Source organism: Typopeltis vanoorti, chromosome 17 (genome assembly GCF_054136105.1).
Source record: "Typopeltis vanoorti isolate ZY-2024b chromosome 17, IOZ_Tvanoo_1.0, whole genome shotgun sequence".
Taxonomy (NCBI): Eukaryota; Metazoa; Arthropoda; class Arachnida; order Uropygi; family Thelyphonidae; genus Typopeltis; species Typopeltis vanoorti.
In genome coordinates, this window is record NC_143565.1 from 45,634,059 (window position 1) to 45,650,285 (window position 16,227).

The 16,227-nt window shown below is 34.2% G+C and overlaps 1 protein-coding gene across 2 annotated transcripts in view; it reads right to left on the bottom strand.

Annotated features, from left to right (window-relative positions):
- Positions 1–15,760, bottom strand: part of LOC150097352 (uncharacterized) — a 117,470-nt gene extending 101,710 nt beyond the window's left edge. The window contains exons 1-3 of one of the 2 annotated variants that reach the window (XM_090407424.1): positions 15,669–15,760; positions 5,146–5,244; positions 3,982–4,040 (exon numbers count right to left, since the gene is read on the bottom strand). In XM_090407424.1, coding sequence (XP_090263550.1) covers positions 3,982–4,040; positions 5,146–5,244; positions 15,669–15,697 — 187 coding nt within the window. In that variant the 5' untranslated portion in view covers positions 15,698–15,760. Of the gene's footprint in view, positions 1–3,981; positions 4,041–5,145; positions 5,245–15,190; positions 15,640–15,668 lie in introns of those variants that run through there. The other variant, XM_090407426.1, reaches the window with a different exon arrangement.
- Between the last annotated feature and the right edge of the window lie 467 nt (positions 15,761–16,227).

Sequence of the window (16,227 nt, forward strand, 5' to 3'; positions counted from 1 at the left end):
TGACTTTATTTGCCAGGAACTTTTGTTATGCTTTCTTCTTTTTCTTCACTGCCTCTTTAACTTCTTGTGTCCACCATGGAGATCTAATTTTTCTATCCTTGCAGACAACCTCACCACATGCCTCTCTGGCTGAATCAATCAGGGTTTTCTTCAAGGCTTGCCACTCATCTCCAAGGTTTGGTTCCTGTTCTCAAGCTCTTTCAGTTTTTCTTCAATAATCTTTGTGTATTTTACTCTACAGTTCACACCTGAGAGCTGCTCAACTTTTATTCGCTTTAAAACTTTCTTACATGTTATTCTTTTCAATATGAAATTCAATTTTATCCTGCTCAATACTAAATAGTGATCGCTTCCAATTTCAAATCCTCTGTACACTCTGGTGTCCTGCACCAGGGAGAAAACATCACTATCAACAATAACATAGTCAATGAGACTTTTCTTATTCCTTGCCTCTTCTCTCCATGTGAATTTTTGCACATTTTTATGTTGGGACATGGTGTTATACCCTGATAAGTTAGAATATTGAAATTTACCTCATCAGTGTCTAACAGAGCAAACACCCAATAAGAAACATAAGATTATGCCTGTTATCTAGGTATGAATAGTTTTGAATGCATTAATAAGAAAAGAAAAGAAAGAATTGTAGAATAATGAGATGTTACTTACTGGATATAAAAAAAAGGAATATGTAGGAAAAGAGTGCCAATATTAGTTGTATAATTTAATACTGAGTTAAGATTAACATTACCTTTAGTGTAAAATAACCTTTATTGTGAAATAACATGCAAGGCCAGACCAACATAATCTGTGTAAACGTAAGCTCGAAGTTCGGGGGACAAAGCAGACAGCTGCCCCAAGCAGTCTCGTGCTCGCAGAACGTAACTAGAAGTGGCGGGAGAGAATCGGACAGTATGAGGTCAGATGCACGTGACTACAAATTCTACGTGCTGGGTGAACGGCCAAAGTTACAGTGATGGCCAGTAGGGAGAAAGTATAAAAGGGTTAGAACCCCCCCCTCTCTTGTTTCTTAGTTTTCACCTCGTGATGATCAGAGCTCTGTGGTAGGAGGTCCAACGCTGGCATGCGATTGGACTGTTTTCAGCAGGAAGTCTAATCACGAGATACTGCAGCAGGCTATGCCACATGGAACGTCTAGGAAAGTATGTGTCCGGAAAGCTGTAACAAAAGAGGTCAAATAGAAGATCACGTTAGCATATCGATGATCGGAAGCCTAAACCATGTTATAAAAACAAGGCAGTGAAGTAGGAGTTTAGTGTAACAAAGGAACGGAGCCGTCGTGAATAGATAAGTAGATAATTTGTTATTTGTTCTTGTGTGTAATCCATGGAATTAATGTATGTAAACTTAAAAACGAAGGACTCAGAGAGATTTCTTAGAAAGGACTATAGGAAAGAGAGTTATTGTGTAGAATATTATAAGTGGAATAAGTATAATAAGAGTTTGAATATTGAGTATGTCTAAAATATGTTTAAGAGGATTTGACCCAAGGAGTGATTGTTAACGGAGATTCCAAAAATTTAAGATTATGGTGTAGGATTTATGCTTTGTGTATGGTAATTAAAGTTGCTAAAAATTTAATGTGCTTTTCTGTGGAAAGTGTTGGCGTTATCAGATTTGATATATTCTTTAACTAAGTTTGAATGAAACCTTTTATTTTGTATTATTAGTAGTATGTACATTTACTTAAATAAACCTTGCTATTCTTTAACCTACTTTGTCTCTTTATGGAATTCGATGCACCACTTGTAAAATTAGTTACGAATAGAATACGAATAGAAAATAATTATATACGGTCACGATTGCATATATCTCGTGTTACCTTTGTTCACTTCATACCAACTTCTTGATTAACATTCTAATTAATCTAATAGTCCTAAGTGGTGCAGCTTCAATAAATAAATTTTCTTAGGACTAAACGAGAGGTTGGTAACGAAGTGTCTACACATAGGCTTTGGCTCGACCCTATTCCTTTGTGTCCCAGAGATACCACGTGCCTCACATAGGCAAGGCTTTAAGGAAACACATAAAATATATGATTTAAAAGAAATGAGACACAACAAAGGTGTTAGTAATAACCAGTCCATGTCCTGAGCAGAAATCCAACAGGTATTTGCCATTATTATTGGCTTTGCTCTTTACTCCAAATTTTCCCAAAATATTTTTGTATGTCTGACAATCATTTCCTACTCTACTATTTAGATCCCCAACAAGGACCAACTTTTCCTTTTTCATTGTGTCAGTTTCTTTTTCTAAAGCATCAAAAAATTCCTCCATAATATACGTAACACTTCTTTAGTAGAAGTAGTACCTTAGTAGAAGGTTCTACTTCTACCTTGAGACTGCCTGCCAGAAGATTAGCCTCGTATTTTGTGTTGAATACTATGGCTACTACTTCATTTCCTTGATTGTCATTTTCTGAATATAACATTTTGTATTTATTGCTCAGAAAGATCTCACCAGTTTTTGTCTTTTTTGTTTCAGTCACCCCTATTATGTCGATCTGGTACTTATCTAATTCTTCAGCTAGCTCCATTTCTTTGCCATTCAGGCTTCTTATGTTGATAGTACCAATCTTTAACTCTGGGGGATGTTGAGTTGGGATGTGTTTTAGGATTTGTTCCAGTAGCTGACTTTTCGCTGTTCGTCCTGGTTCCCTGGCGAAAACAATGGGGGCCTTGTTTAATCGGGTGACGCCCCAGCCAGCATGAAATTTTGTCATGTTGTACCATCATTTTCTATATTTGTTTAAGCCAATAAGAATACAATTTGGTCGGATAAATCCCAAATTTCCAGCCCATCCTCATTCGTTCAGTATCCGGGTAGATACCCAACAGGGTGCACCACGAGAAGGTGAGGATTGGACATTAGGTCAGAAGCCCTGGTCAGTTCTCCGCATTCCTTTATAGGCTATGTGGAGGTCTCCTCTCAGTTATACAGCTTTGACCCTTAAGCACCCCTCTACCATATACAAGATTTGCTAATTCTGCTGTCTATTTCTATATTTCATTTGCCATCTTCACGAAACATTGTGCCTAAATAGCATAAATGTTTTACTTGTTTTATAGGTTCTCCATTCAGAATACAGTTGATCTTTTCAATATGTTTCTGCCTATTTCCACTGTCTTTGTCTTTTTATTGCTGATTTTCATGTCAAATTTGTTAAAGCTGTTATTCAATTTTAGTTAGCAAATCCTGGAGACCTGCAGCAGATGTGTTCAGGAATACATCATCTGTATAAAGCAAATATCTAAGTTTGACATCTGTAATTCTAATATCAAGTTTAATATTATTTTCTTTCATAATATGATCCATATAGATGATGAATAAGAGTGGAGATTATGTGCACTCTTATAACTGATTTCACATCAAACTATCTTCCTATATTTCCTTCAATTCAAAATTGCTGACTTACAACTTAAATGTAGAGTATGTATTGTTCTGTGTAACATTTCATTTCCCCATATAATTGTAACATTTTGAAAAGGTTTTCTCTGCACACTTTGTCTTATACTTTTGCCAGATCCACAAAAGTAGAGATCCTTGTTATATTCCCATGAGTTCTCAACTATTTTTTGTAAAGGAAAAATTCGAGCTTGTTCTTCTGAAGTTTCTCTTCCACAGTACTACTTAGGAGCAGTGTCTCAAGACTCATAGAATCGCAAGCCTCAAGAATCATAACATTAACTAAAGGGCAATCAAGTGAAAATAAAATGCTAGTATAATTAATTCACAGTAAAATATCCCCAAAACCTATGAAAAGTTATATGTATCTATAAAAATAATAATAATTTTAAAAAATAGAAAAAAATCATCCTTATGTGATGGAATTTTTTGGATTGCAGATTTGAATTCAGTTGCTCAAAATATATTAAGATCACCTAAATTAATTTCGGTTGGGGAGGAGGGATGGGCAATTTCTTGACTAATGTAATTTTGCAAATTTAATAAAATATACCTTACCCTTTGGATTTATAGTGCTTTGCTGTGATGGTAGACTACATTTTCTTGTTGGAGAGTTCCTGTAAAGAAATTTTAAACTTTTTTTAGATACTAAAATAATAAGGGAGGAAGAATTAATTTGATTTAAAAAATAAAACATCACCTTTTCTATAAAAATCTTTCTACAAAATCCTGGTCTAATCCATATGAAATTCATTTTTAATTTTCTATCTTCAGGACCAATCTAGATACAATCTCATTTAATTTTCTTGTTTTAGAACACTTTAAAATTGAGTTATCAACCTTGATTATGTTTGAGCTACCTGAAGGTAGAGTATTTTCCTCAGCGCTTCTTTTAAAATGTGATTCATGTATACTTTCTAAATTCCTCATCAGTCTACAAGCATCTGATATCCTATATGAAATCTGCTTTGAACAATAATTGCTACTTCCTCATTTTTGCACTTTTTTGGCATATCTCAAAACTTTGGATTGATTTATTTTATTTTGAAATTAAGCTAAAAATATTAAAATATGAAGTTAAGAAAAATCAAAATTATAAAATAATTTTTATCTTGCCAACATGTTATCAAATGTAATAATAAAAAATAAAAAAAACTGTCATGCATTACAACATGAAAACCCATTTGCTACTTGATAGTGATATTTGGTTTTTGTATATTCTTGTAGATAAACTTATACATTGGTCACACATGACTTTAAATTTTTTAGGAAATGACAACATATACTAAAATATGTTTTTGTATAACTAAGGAACAGCCTGATAAGAGGGGTAATTCTGTGAATGAAAATTGCCTCTCAGCAGCTAAGTGCAATAAAAATGTTGATTACATGTGGCTGTTTCGATTCTCTTGATTTATAGTCATATAATAATATTATTATATTACACTTAAAAGAAACAAACTGATGTATAAAATAACAAATAACATTATATTTATTGCAATCATTACATAGCTTCATTATTTTGCAATAAAATTTTACTTATCTAATCTAATCAGCTGCATAAACTATTATCAAGAAACAATAAGAGAATACATTTTAAAAATTTCAAAACATTGACAAAATACAAATATAGAAATGTAAGCAACTTTGAAGGTGAATAAAAAATGTTATAAAAATTATGTCAGGAAATCAAGATACTGCAATTAAATTAGTAAAACTTACCATCTATTAAGAAATGTCTGATATTCTCTACAAGCTAATTCAACTTTTCTCCTCTGTTCATCACATGATTGTTGAACTGTCTGTATTAAAGTGAAAGCACTAAAAAAAATAAAATATTCATAATAATCCACCTATCAGTATTCGTACCATACTATACTGTCAAACAAGATATGACAATATAAAATATATAAAAAATAGTATTATTTCTGGTATTAAAATTTATTCTTGACCTCTGTCAGAAAACTGATTACTTAAGGAAAAAATCTAACAGATTACAGTATACATCATAATACCTAGTCTTGAAAACATCCAGCAATGAATCATTCACACTGGCAAAACATTTTCCTAACTCACCATTCAAAAAAACCTTTTCATTTCCTTACCTCATATCATCTCCGCCTATCAGCCAAGCTCTACAGAGCATATTTGCTTAAAGTTGCAAAGTTGTTACATATCCTTATGATAAACAATCCAGTGCTGAGACAGCTTAGTCACTTGGCTCTGTACTCTTAAAAATTTCCTGATCACAGATACCCAGGTGACCAGATCTGTGTACAGAAATCAAGATGTAGCCTGATTAGCATTACAGTGGAACTATCATTTCCTAAGACTCATTTTAGTGAGTACAGGAGTGCGAAACCAAGGTGCCTGATGCTGGACTATGCCTTACTTCATGTAACATTATCTGTAGATTCGCAAAATCTATAAATAGCAGAATAGATCTTGTCAGACTTAAAGAAAAAAAACAATAAATGTATCAATATAATACAGGTCTGTGCACCTACATCATTATACAATGAAGAATATATTAATGACTTCTATGAACAAATAAAATCAATAATAAAAGAAATTCCACACAAAGACTATCTCATTGTCGAAGGAGACTGGAATACAAAAATTGGTACAGATACTGAAAGGAATTTTCTCCTTCATTGTGAAGAATTTGGTTTTGGTAAAACCAATGAAAGAGGATACAAACTTATCTGATTTGCCATTCAAAATGATTTAACAATTATTAATACTTTATATCTTCATAAACCATCAAGAAAATGGACATGGACTTCACCTAATGGATTCACTCACAATTTAATTGATTATATATTTGCTTGGACAACACAAAGTATCAGTTAACCTTCCTAAGACTAGATCTTTCCCAAGAGTACATACTGGTAGTGACCATAAGATGGTCATCGCTACCTTGAATCTAAAAACAAATAAAAGGTAACCAAAACCAGATAAAAAGATATAGTGTTGAGAAGCTGGAATCACCTCACATCACAATATAAATCCCACATTACTAATTCCTTGAATACCTTTCTAGAAGAATTCAGAGGTATTCTTCTGAATATTGTATAAATCTCTAGTCTAATATACTTGTCACTAATGAGATATAACCAGGTTACTGAAACAAGGCCTTCTCTTAACAAACCATGCTCTCTAAATCCAACTTTGCACTCTAACCTTTAATCATTATTTAAAATTTAATTCTTTAAATGATTTAAATTTTTAATCAGCTTCCTCTAACATTTTCACTACACCTAATTGCCAAAGTGGACTATAGTTTGACACCAATGATTTAGATTCTCCCTTATGCAGTAGCACTATTTTTTCTTCCAACTTTTCTGAAACTGTTTTCCTACTGCAAGCAAGAACACTCCTGCTGAACAACCAAGTCAAGAGCAAAAGGTCAGCTCCTTTGCACATTCCCTTATATAATGAGATAGTCTCAGAACCTCATTAACATCAACAAGATTACTTAAAATTTCCAACACTTCGTGTTCCTGAAATACCTGTTTCTCCTCTTTCACTATCAACACTACTCCCAATCCCCACATAATCAAATAGACTAAGAAAATATTAAATGAACATGTCTACTATAACTTCAGCAGATAACTTGCGTGTTATCTCAGCAACTGAAATCAGTCTCTACCTATGTTACTTCCAATGAGACCTCTAAGCTTCTCGTACCACCATCATTCATCCCACAGCAATCCTGGTAGGTTGCATTCATAGCCTAGCAACTATTATTCTGATTTCCAAACTCTTCTTTTCTCAACAGCAATTTACTCTACTTCATGTTGCCACTCACTCAAATGCTGATCATCTCTAACAAAAACATTTTCTCTCATCTTCAAATTTATCCTATATATTCATATTCTCAGGGCTTCTCACACATCATAAATTATTTGTTCCAACCAACAGTTCACTTCTGCACTTTCTTCTCTTTGCACAGCCTCCATAACACTTCTTACTGTTCCCCTCTCAAGCAAACCATCACCTACTCTGTATAAACACTCATCACTGAGTTCCCATACATTATACCATTGTCTGACCTTCCATTACAATCATTCATCTTCATTCTTCTTTGTCACAATATTTTTCACGATACTGATTCACTATAATTCATTACATGAAAAAATAATAATTTTTCAATTTATACATAATATTCCACAAAGATCAAGTTTTCAGTTTACAAGAAGACTACTTTCATTGGAAAAACCATCTTTACAGATTCCCAACATTCATCTATACTGTTTTTGCCAGCCTGGTTAGCCAATGGTGCATGTTCAAATCCTGCCATTGCAAGGCTGTTTGTAATGGTCTAATGTTGATCCATTCAAGGAGAAATTTACTTTTTCTTCGTTTTTTCCAATTATCAAAATTTTTGTTTTGTCTGTATTTATGGTTATGCTGTATTCTTTAGCCATATTGTTTCGTTTGGTTATTAGGTTCACCATTTTTTCTTTTGTGTCCACTATCATTACAATGTCATCTGCATATTTCATATTATTAAGGTTATAACCATTTAGGTTGACCCCTTTTTCTCCTTTCAAGGCTTGGTTAACCATATCCTCTAGGTAGATGTTAAAAAGGTATGGAGATATGGGACATCCTTGGCATACTCCTTTACTGACTATTTTATTTCTATTTTATCTGTTGTTATACTGTTGAATTTAATTATTGCTTCTGTGAGACTATAATATTTTTCTAAGAAGGCTAGGGTATCTTCATCGATTTGTTTCTGTTTTAATATTCTTAATAAAGTGACTCTGTTTATTGAGTCGAATGCCTGTTTAAAATCTATAAAACAGTAATAGATATTTGTTATGTTCCCAGTATAATTCTGCTAGTCTTTGTATTACAAAGATCTGATCCAATGGGGAGTGATTCTTTCTGAAGCCTGCCTGTTCATCGCCAAGAATGATCTCATATATGCTCTTTATTCTGTTATGTAATACTCTTGTAAATAGTTTGTAAGCATGGCTGAGTAATGTGAATGGTCTGTAATTTTTACAATTTTTCTTATCACCTTCATTGTAAATTGGTATGATAATTCCTGTTCTCCAATCTTCTGGTATTTTTCTTGATTTAATGATTTCACTGAAAAGTGTGGTAAGGAATTTTAAAGTTGTTTGCTTTCCTTCTTTCAGAGTTCTGATGGAATTTGGTCTATCCCTGGTGCTTTGTTTTCAAGATTTCATCTGCTTTAGAGCATTCTCCATTTCCAATGAGAATGTTACTGTGGTTACCACTAAGTTACTGTGGGACTGTTATTAGGTAGTTATTGCCTTCATTCTTAAAGGTTTCTTGGTAGTGTTCCATCCATATTGCTTTTTATCGCATTTGGATTTCCTGTTTCCTCCCCATGATGGTTAATTATTGTTAGAAGTAGTGGTGAGAAGTTTTTTGTAATTTCTTTGTATTATGTAATGTTTTGGAGTTAAGGTGTTCATATGCTTCATTGCCAGTTTTCTTCAGCCTGTCTGCAGAGTTTATCAATTTCATTTCTGAATTGTTTATATTTCTTCTTGTTTTCTTCTGAGGTATGCCTTTTCATTTTTGTTTTTAGTTTTCTTTTTTCTTCACATTTTTCTAAAATTTCAGATATTATCCATTTATTATTGGTCTCTTATAAATTCCTAAAGTTTTCCCTTGCAAAGTTAATTAATATTTCTTTTCCTGTTTTCCAAAAGTTTTTGGTTTCATCTGTTTGAGTCCTATTTCTTTCTTCAATTTTCCTACTATAGTCTAATCTTATTTGGTTATTTTTTTAACTTTTCCATGTGGAGTTTATCAATTCTATTTCTTTTATAGTTGACTTTGAATTTTATCCGTATTGTTGCAGAGAGGAGTTCATGGTCTGTATCCAGCTCTAGGCTTTTGGGTGTTCTAACGTTTTTGATTGAGGTTTTCCATTTATTTTTAATTAGGATATAATCTGCATAATTTTGTATTTCTCTATCTGGTGAGGTCCAGGTGTATTTAAAAACTAGGTCTATGGTAAAACACTGTGTTTGAGATGACAAGGTTGTTTTCTTTGCAGAAATTGAGCATAGTTTCTCCCCTTTATTTTTGGTTCCAATTCCAAATTTCCCCATTACATCTTTTAGCTGTTCTCTGAAAGTTCCTATCTTAGCATTAAAATCTCTGATTATGAAAAAGATGTTTCTGGAGTTAGTATTATCTATTTCTTTTTGGAGATCATTGTAGAACAGTTCGATGTCTTCTTCATTGTAAATTGTATCTGGTGCATAAATCTGAATAACCTTTATGTGTAATCCTTTTTCTTTGGCATTTAGTCTAATTCCTATTATTCTGGATGAGATTGGTTTAATATCTGTTATACTTGGTAAGATTTTGTTTTATTAGAATTGCAATTCCTTCTCTATGTACACTCTTCTTCCCAAATAGAATAATTTGCCTTCTGGTATGTTTAGGCATTCTTCTCCTGTCCAGTGAGTTTCTGAGATTCCTATAATATCCCAGATTCTCTTGTAGAATTTGGAGTTCTCCTGCTTTGTATAGAGATCTGATATTTACAGTAGCTATATACTTATCATATTTTGCTGACCACATAGAAGATTTCTCACCAACACTATGTGAGGCTTGCCATTCCTCTGCCACACTCATTGGTCCACGGCTCCTTATTCTTTATTCAGAGCAACCTGTTGTGGCTTTCCTCATCTGCCACCCAAGGGACGCACCTGACAGGAGTCTAGTCTCCCCCAAGCTTCATGTAGTACTATCATAATATCCTGTACACCTCTTGAGGGTACATGTCAGAAATTTTATGATAGTGAGATAGAATTACAGATGAAGAGGCACAATTATAAAAGATTGTTTCGTTTAGTTTGTGACCTAAAGCACAAGTTTAAGCCCAAATTGAATATCATCAAAGACAGGAATGGAGTAGTAATAACAGAAGAACTGGAAAGAGTTTGTACAGCAGAAAAGATAAGGAAAATTTGGAGCCCTCTTACCAAGAAAATTTTGATCTTGAACCTCCTCCACTTAGGCATGAGGTTGAAAGAGCAATTAAACAGTTTACCAACAATAATAAGGCTCCGGGCACAGATGAAATCCCAACAGAGTTAAGGCCACAGGGGATGGAGGGATAAGTGTTTCATAGATTGATTACAAGGATGATAGAGACAAGATCATGGCCTAGAGATTAGAAGCAGCTAGTTTTCATACCACTGCACAAGAAAGGAAATGTGAAGGATTGCAAGAACTATTAGTTTAATCTCTCATGCAAGCAAGATTTTATTAAAGATCATTCTAAAAGGATTGAGGCCAAAGCTGCCTGAGGAAGAAGCAGGTTTTAGGAAAGGTAAAGATACCAGAAATCAGATCTTTTGCCTTAGACAAGTATAAAGAATTTTATACTTGTCTAAGATTCCGTTAATGCATAGCAGTATACATGTCCACAAGGAGATGTGCTTTGCATTATGGGAGATACTGAGACAAGGAGTGATGAGAGCTTGGTCCACCTTTGCCATGAGTTGCACCACCTTACCTCAGTCCTGAAGATATTTTCAGGTGCAAACTTTGTTTGCTTACACTTGGATAAAGTTACACTTTATCCAAGTGTAAGATAACTAAATTTATCATGATAGTACTACATGAAAAATTTACAACATTATTAACTTCCTATCTACAAGTGTAAGATAACTAAATTTATCATGATAGTACTACATGAAAAATTTACAACATTATTAACTTCCTATCTACAATTTTCCTCCAAATCAGTCTGTTACTTGTCAAGACTCCAACATTATCAGATCTTATATGTGATTTATTTTGTTCTTGGTATTATTGTTAATATTTTTACATCGTTTGTTTGTTGTTGTCGAGTCCATTGAAGGGTTTCTAGATATGATCGTGGATCTGTAGAACTGCTTTGGCAATCTATTGAACTTTGATGGAGTAGAGCTTTTCTCTAGGGTTATTGTCAATTTTCTGTAGAGAAGCAGCAGCAATTGCTGGACAAAAATAGATATGGGCAGGTGTTAGCTCAACTCCTGGACAATTCATGCATGTTTCATCGCTCCTTGGCGACAGAGTTATCATCAGAGATAGTGGGTGTAATTTTTGCGGTATCTTGCTTCTTTGGCTAGTTTGTCTGCTCTTTCATTACTTTCAATATTTACATGAGCTGGTATCCATTGCAGTGTACAGTTCTTATTATATCATTTGTTTTGTTGTAGTTTAACATTGTTTTCTGAAATTTGACATTTTTTATCTGAATTTTGCTTGGTGACATTACTTCTGGTGATGTTCGGGGAATGAGGCAAGTCCACATCCCCATCATGCTCCCTGGAACCTTCCGTAGGGTACACTCCCTACAAGGATGCTAACGGACCTCTGTGAAGAACAACAGAGGAGGATTCATATCCCAACGGTGAAATGTGCGGAAGAATCTTTAGAGGAGCAGACTATATACAACCCGGCTCAGCTGGCTCCGGCTGTCAGTACCTGGTTAGGGCCCCTACCTAGGGTTACAAGGAAAATTAAAGGATTCAATCCTCTGACAAAGGGAAGCAGCTTTGTCAGTAATGACACAAGGTTGAAGTCTCATGATGGTGGTAAAGCTTGTGATTAGAAAATTGCAGATGGCAATACAGTTTATTGTGTACGTCTGTAATACCGTGGAGCAGAAAGCAAATGGAGAAACTACTGCTGTATTCTCTCCAGACTAACCACCATGGCAAGCAAATCTACACAAATGGCCACGAGTTCCCGGCGTCCCTTAATTGGGACAGGGTTGGGAAGAATCTCCAGGCTCAAAATCATGCGTTCACTAAAACTAGGAACTTGGAATGTCAGAACCCTGTACAAAGCAGGTAAGCTAAGAAATGCTATTCAGGAAATGAAAAGACTTGGAATTGAGATTTTAGGAATGAGTGAAGTTAGGTGGCCAGGATCAGGCAACATTCAAGTTAATGACATGACAATGTACCACTCTGGAAGTAGTGAAAACAACCATCAAAATGGAGTTGGAATAATATTAAACAAAGATGCCAATAAGTCACTGTTGAGCTTCACCCCCTACTTAGATAGGATGATGTTATTAAAACTAAAAGGTCAACCACTAGATATTAATCTTATACAGGTCTATGCCCCTACTGCTGACGAGTGATACCGAGATCGAAGAATTTTATGACCAATTAAAAGAACTAATGAAAAACACAAAAAAAAAAGAGGAGACAGTCTTATTCAATTCTGCCAAGAAGAGGAGCTAATAGTCACAAACACGGTTTTAGCTACCATCCCGAAGGCTATATACTTGGCGATCACCACAAGATAATAATACAAATATAGTCAGAAACCATATTGATTACTTGCTAATTAATCAACAATTTCAAAGTTCCATAAAGAGCACAAAAACCTATCCTAGTGCGGATATTGCTTCTGATCATAATCTACTGGTGACAGTGTTAAAAATTAGACTGAAAGCAATACTTCAGAAACATCAACAAAAAAAGGTTCAATTTAGGAAAGTTAAAAAATCCAGAGATAAGAAACAAATTGAGTCACGATCTGAATCAAGTGATAGCACTTATCAATAATGATGACATCATGAGGGTTGATGAATCATGGGACAAATTAAAATCTGTCTTCATAGAGAAATGTACTAATACCTTGTGTCCTGATAGAGCAGTAAAAAAGAAAGATTGGATAACTGACAAAATTCTTTCTCTCATGGATCAACGCAGATCATATAAAAATCATAGTTCAACAAAATATAAAGAGGTTCCAAAAATTATTAAAGGCAAGATCAAAGAAGCAAAAAGAAATCTGGATGAATGAAAAATGTAGAGAAATTGAAATTCTACAAGAAAAGCATGACAGTATTAATCTACACAAAAAGATGAAGGAGACCTCAGGTATATTTAACAAAAAACAACTATGTGTCCTTCGAAACAAAAAGGGAGAAATAATATCCAAAAAATAATATCTTTTCTGATAACAGACAGAACCCAGAAAATACTTATGAATAGACAGACACTCCATGCATTCTAAGATCAGAGGTAGAATGTGCGCTGAACTCAGCTAAAAATGGTAAAGTCTTAGGCCCTGATAGAATACCAGCAGAAATAGTAAAGTTATTAGAAGGTGACAACATTGCTATATTAATAAAGCTATTTAATAAGGTCTACGATAAAGGCATATTCCCACAAGACTGGTTAGAGTCGACCTTCATCATGCCACCTAAAAAAGCAAATGCGAAAACTTGTAATGACTATAGAATGATCAGCCTAATGAGTCATGTTCTCAAAATGTTCCTGAAAATAATTCAAAAAAGAATATACAGAAAATATGAAGACACCATCAGTGATACCCAGTTCAGCTTTAGAAACAGTTTGGGAATAAGAGAGGCTCTTTTCTGCTCTCAAATCTTATTCCAAAAATGTATTGATCAAAACAAGGAAGTATTCATTTGCTTCATTGAATTTGAGAAAGCATTTGATAAAGTTCAACATAATAAAATGATTGCACTATTAAAGAGAATTGGATTAGATGGTAAAGACATCAGGATCATTCAAAACTTATATTGGAACCAAAAGGCATCTGTTCAAGTTGATGACATTATTACAGACCCCATTAACATCAAACGAGGAGTAAGGCAACGATGTGTGCTGTCACCTCTTCTTTTTAACATATACTCAGAAGCCATATTTCAAAAAATCTTAAAAGGAAGAGAGGAAGGGATTAATGTAAATGATGAAATCATCAGTAACATCCGATATGCTGATGACACAGCTCTCCTGGCTGACAATATTCAGGATCTTCAAAATCTTCTGGAACTAGTGAATGAAGAGAGTGAAAAAATGGGATTAAAAATAAATATCACCAAAACTACATGGTCATAAGCAAGAAACCAATTCTTAATTCATCACTTTCTTTAAATGGGAAACAAATAGAAAGAGTGACAAAGTTTAAATATCTCAGATGCTGGTTAAATGAATGCAATTCAGAAATGGAAATAAAAGTTAGAATTGAAATGGCAAGAAAATATTTTCTCCTGATGAAATCAACACTGTGTAACCACAACTTAAACTTAGAGCATGCATGGTTAAATGCTATGTATGGTCTATACTGCTGTACGGTGCAGAAATTTGGACCTTGAAGACAACATCAATAAAAAAAAACTTGAAGCCTTTGAGATGTGGTTATAACAGACGAATGTTAAAAATCCCGTGGACAGCAAAAACGTCCAATCAGGAAGTACTGGAATAAATGGGAAAATCACGTTAACTTTTAGATACCATAAAAAGAAGGAAAACTGCATATCTTGGTCACCTACTTCGTAATGAAAAATATAAAATACTTCAATTGCTTATAAAGGGGAAGATAAATGAAAGAAGAGGCCAAGGAAGATGAATAAAATCTTGGCTGGCAGACATCAGACTGGCATGAGCTCTGAGGGACTATTTAGAGTGGCTGAGGATCGCTCAAAATTTGCCAAGGTAGTCACCGACCTCCAATAGGAGATGGCACTCAAAGAAGAAGAAGGTATCCATTGCAGTGTACAGTTCTTATTATATCATTTGTTTTGTGGTAGTTTAACATTGTTTTCTGAAATTTGACATTTTTTATCTGAATTTTGCTTGGTGACGTTACTTCTGGTGTTGTTACTCAAGTGAAAGGTGCATTTCATGTAGCTTTGTTGATTTCTCAGTTATCACAACAATAGCTATTTGACACTAATAACTCAAAAATGCTTAACTCTTACGTTTGGCAACATTGAAATGACACTCACCCACATAACCAGTATAAACGATGCCCTTTGGTTGGAAAGACCTGGAAACGAATCCCGTTTAGGATATAAAAAACCTTTACACGGGCTTTTCAAATGAATGGGGAACAGCCAATCTTGCAAGGCAGTGGCGGGATTTTTTTTTTTTTTTTCCCCAGAAACACATAGTCTTCTTCCGGCAAATCGACTAAAACGCAATTTATTGACATAATACACTCAGCTCATAGCGTTAATTGCTTCTGCCGTAAATCTAAAACAGCCAACCAACTTGCATGAATATTGGAGGTGTCAAGTAATAATAATAATAACTTATTTTCAAGTCATATAACTGGATATCACTCTCGACTACCCCAATATTATCAATATACATGCCAAATTCATACTATTGCTGACACAAACAAGAAAATCTATGTAATCAATCCAACATACATGAAATCTGCTTATGAATGCAACATAATAAATTATTAATCAAATTACAAACCTATCGATAATTTTAAAAACTCCCTCCATTCGAAAATTATTTTTAGCGTAAATACCAATACCCTTATGACAGTAGCAACAAGCACATGCACAACGTTCGTTCCATTTCATAAAAAACGCCACCTAAACTATAAGATTTACATTGAAAGTAAATTAGTTATTTATTTATAAATATAAGGATCCATTCATGAATTATGTAATGCCCTATTAGTGTAAGAAACATTTTCAGAAGACTTTCTTTCTTTCTTTTTTTTTTTGGGGGGGGGGTCACTGAATCCAAAACTGGTTGTTGTTAATGAAAACACACACACACACACACACACACACACACACACACACACACACATACATTTAGCTCAAATACTCAATCCGTAACGCAAATGGAACGACGATAAGTTGCGCCCTTCGATTGGAAAAGGCCTAAGTTCGATTCTAGTCGTGATGAGAGGAATCTTTATATGGTTTTTTTTTCAATTAAAGCTGAGATAGCCAATCTCATACGGCGGTAGCAGGGTTTTTCCTCCCGGTAACTCGGGTTTTTCATCCTTTATACAGACAAA